This window comes from Aptenodytes forsteri, unplaced genomic scaffold (assembly GCF_000699145.1).
Source record: "Aptenodytes forsteri isolate BGI_AS27 unplaced genomic scaffold, ASM69914v1 Scaffold255, whole genome shotgun sequence".
NCBI classification, from domain to species: Eukaryota; Metazoa; Chordata; class Aves; order Sphenisciformes; family Spheniscidae; genus Aptenodytes; species Aptenodytes forsteri.
The window spans coordinates 4,608,539-4,610,888 of record NW_008794888.1 but is presented as its reverse complement, the minus strand read 5'-3'; the positions used below and the strand labels follow the sequence as shown (position 1 = coordinate 4,610,888).

The following is a 2,350-nucleotide window of genomic DNA, read 5'->3' as shown; positions in this document are numbered from 1 at the left end:
CCGGCTACCGGGGGGGCTTCGCAGGGCCGGGAATCAGCCACCGGCTCCCCCAGCACGGTGACGGTCACCCTCGGATCTGACACCCTCCCCCCCCGCCCGCGGGGCTCCTTCCCTCGGGTCTAATCACCAACCCACCCCGGTGCCCCAGCCGTGGCCCTTGCTGCACGGTGAGGAGCCCCCGGTCCCCAGGGGACCCCCGGCTCCTGCCAGGATCCCTCCCCGGTGTACGTGCTGGTGCCAGCGCAGAGGATGTAACCAGCCCCTTGGCCCAGCCCCCCTTGGCCCGGGGATGGGCTTTGCAACCTGGGGCTTTGCACATCCTTCATGGCACCGGTCCCTTTCCCCAGCCCCGAAACGCTGCTGTATAAATAGGGGGTCCCCCCGAGCCCCCCAGCCTGTGTCTGTTGCACCCCTGCGTGGCACCTTTCTTGCTTCCCTTTCCCTCGGCCTGTTCTGCTCCCGCTTCCCTCTTCCCCGGGGCTGTGGCACCCAGGGCAGGCCCTCGGAGCGGGGTCAGCCCTGGGCATGGCCCCCTCGGGGGGGGGGGGGGGACTCAGCCGGGGATGCCCAGCAGCCAGAGTGCTGCTGCGGGCGAAGCCCTGGGGCTCCAGCCCTTCCCAGTGAGCAAGAGCCCTCCTGGACAGATGGATGGACAGATGGACACCCCTGCAGCAATGCCCCTGCCCTTCTGGTCCTTGCTGCCTGGAGCAGCTGGGGGCGAACTGCCTGGGGAACCGATTCTGCCCTCGCTGCAGATCTGGGGCAGGGGAGGGGGGGACGATGCTACCTCCAGTCCCCATGCGTGGGAAAGTGACCCTGTATGTGTCCCCCGTGGAGGTCCTGGCCCTGGCAGCAGTCCCCTCCCCAAGTGGGCTCTTGGGGGGGCTGGGGATTAACGCCGGGGGGTGTCTGCCCTCCCCAGGTACAGCCTGTACGCCCGCACGCGGCTGGGCTACCTCTTCTACCAGCGGCAGGTGAAGAAGGCCCGGGAGCGGTACCCGCACGGCCACTCCACGCCCCAGCCTTGCCGCTTCCCCGGTGAGTCCTGGCGAGCCCCCCCGACCGTGGCCCCATCGTGTCCCCCAACACTGGGACTTTGGGGTGGGGAGGGGTTGCCATCACCAAATTGCCCAAAGTGTGTTTAACTGAGAATTTGATTTAAGATGGGGGGAGTTTGGCCTGGTCCCCCCCTCCTTTCCCGGGCAGGGGGGGTCATGTCCTGATGTCTGTCTGTCCATCCGTCCCCAGGGGTGAAAATTCTGCCCATTCCCGTGCTCTCCAACAACTACAGCTACCTGGTCATTGACACTGGCTCCGGCCAGGCAGCTGTCGTCGACCCCTCCGACCCGCTGGCTGTGCAGGTGAGACCCCTGCAGCCCCCCCCAACCCAGTGTTAGGGTGTCCCCGGGTGAGGGGGTGGCATGTCTCCAGCTTTTTTGGGGGCAGAGGGGGACAAATCTGCCCCTAATCTGCAGCCCTTAGTGCCTGGGGCAAGGTTGGAGGGTGGCAGGGCTCATCCAGCACCTGGGGAGCTGGGGGGGCAGGGCGTTAGGGGGAGACTGGTACTCAGGGTCTGTGTGTGTCCCCCAAATCTCTCTGTTGTCCCCCCTCCATTCCCAGGCTGCCATTGAAGAAGAGGGGGTGATGCTGGAGGCCATATTCTGCACCCACAAACACTGGTAAGGGGCAAGAGGGGGCCCTGGGGGGGGTCAGTGGCTGCTGTGGAGGGTGCCCCAGCTGAGGCGACCCCCAGCCCTACCCCACTTGGGGGGGGGGGAGATATGGGGGGATACATTTAGGGGCGCTGACCTCCCTGTCCACAGGGACCACAGCGGGGGGAACGCGGCACTCCACCAGCAGCACAGCTCCTGCAAGGTGTACGGCAGCGCCCTTGATGCCATCCCGGAGCTCACCAAGTAAGTCCTGCGCCCTGCATCCCCCGCAGCACCCTTGTAAATTTGGGGGGGAGAGGAGCCGCTCCCCCCCCCCCCACCACTGTCTGCTCCACCCACCAGTCCATCCCCCAAGTACCACGTTGCCCCCTTCATGGGCAGAGACCTGGCATGCTCATGACGCTAGTGCACCGGGTGCGTGCATCGCACGAGCGGGTGCGCCGTGCCTGTGGTCCGTGTGCGTGCGTGCCCTGGGCAGGCAAGTAGAGTGGGGGACCATCTGCTTTTGGGAAGGGGTATGCCCAGCCAGCCAAGTGTTGTGGGGTATTAATTAGCCTCATTACTGCGGTATTTCTATCTGCAAGGAGGAGATAAAGGAACCAGGTGCCTGTGTCGGGGGAAGGGGGAAGGGCTTGGGGGGACCCCCCCCCCCCCTGCCTCTTCTCTGCTCCTCTTCC

The 2,350-nt window shown here is 65.9% G+C and overlaps 1 protein-coding gene across 1 annotated transcript in view; it reads left to right on the top strand.

Moving 5' to 3' along the window:
• The first annotated feature begins 780 nt into the window (after window positions 1-780).
• LOC103895412 (ciliogenesis-associated TTC17-interacting protein) overlaps window positions 781-2,350 on the top strand; it is a 6,082-nt gene continuing 4,512 nt past the window's right edge. Inside the window, 6 exon segments of the mRNA XM_019470910.1 lie at window positions 781-818; window positions 923-1,038; window positions 1,249-1,361; window positions 1,621-1,679; window positions 1,824-1,916; window positions 2,057-2,151. Coding sequence (XP_019326455.1) covers window positions 781-818; window positions 923-1,038; window positions 1,249-1,361; window positions 1,621-1,679; window positions 1,824-1,916; window positions 2,057-2,151 — 514 coding nt within the window.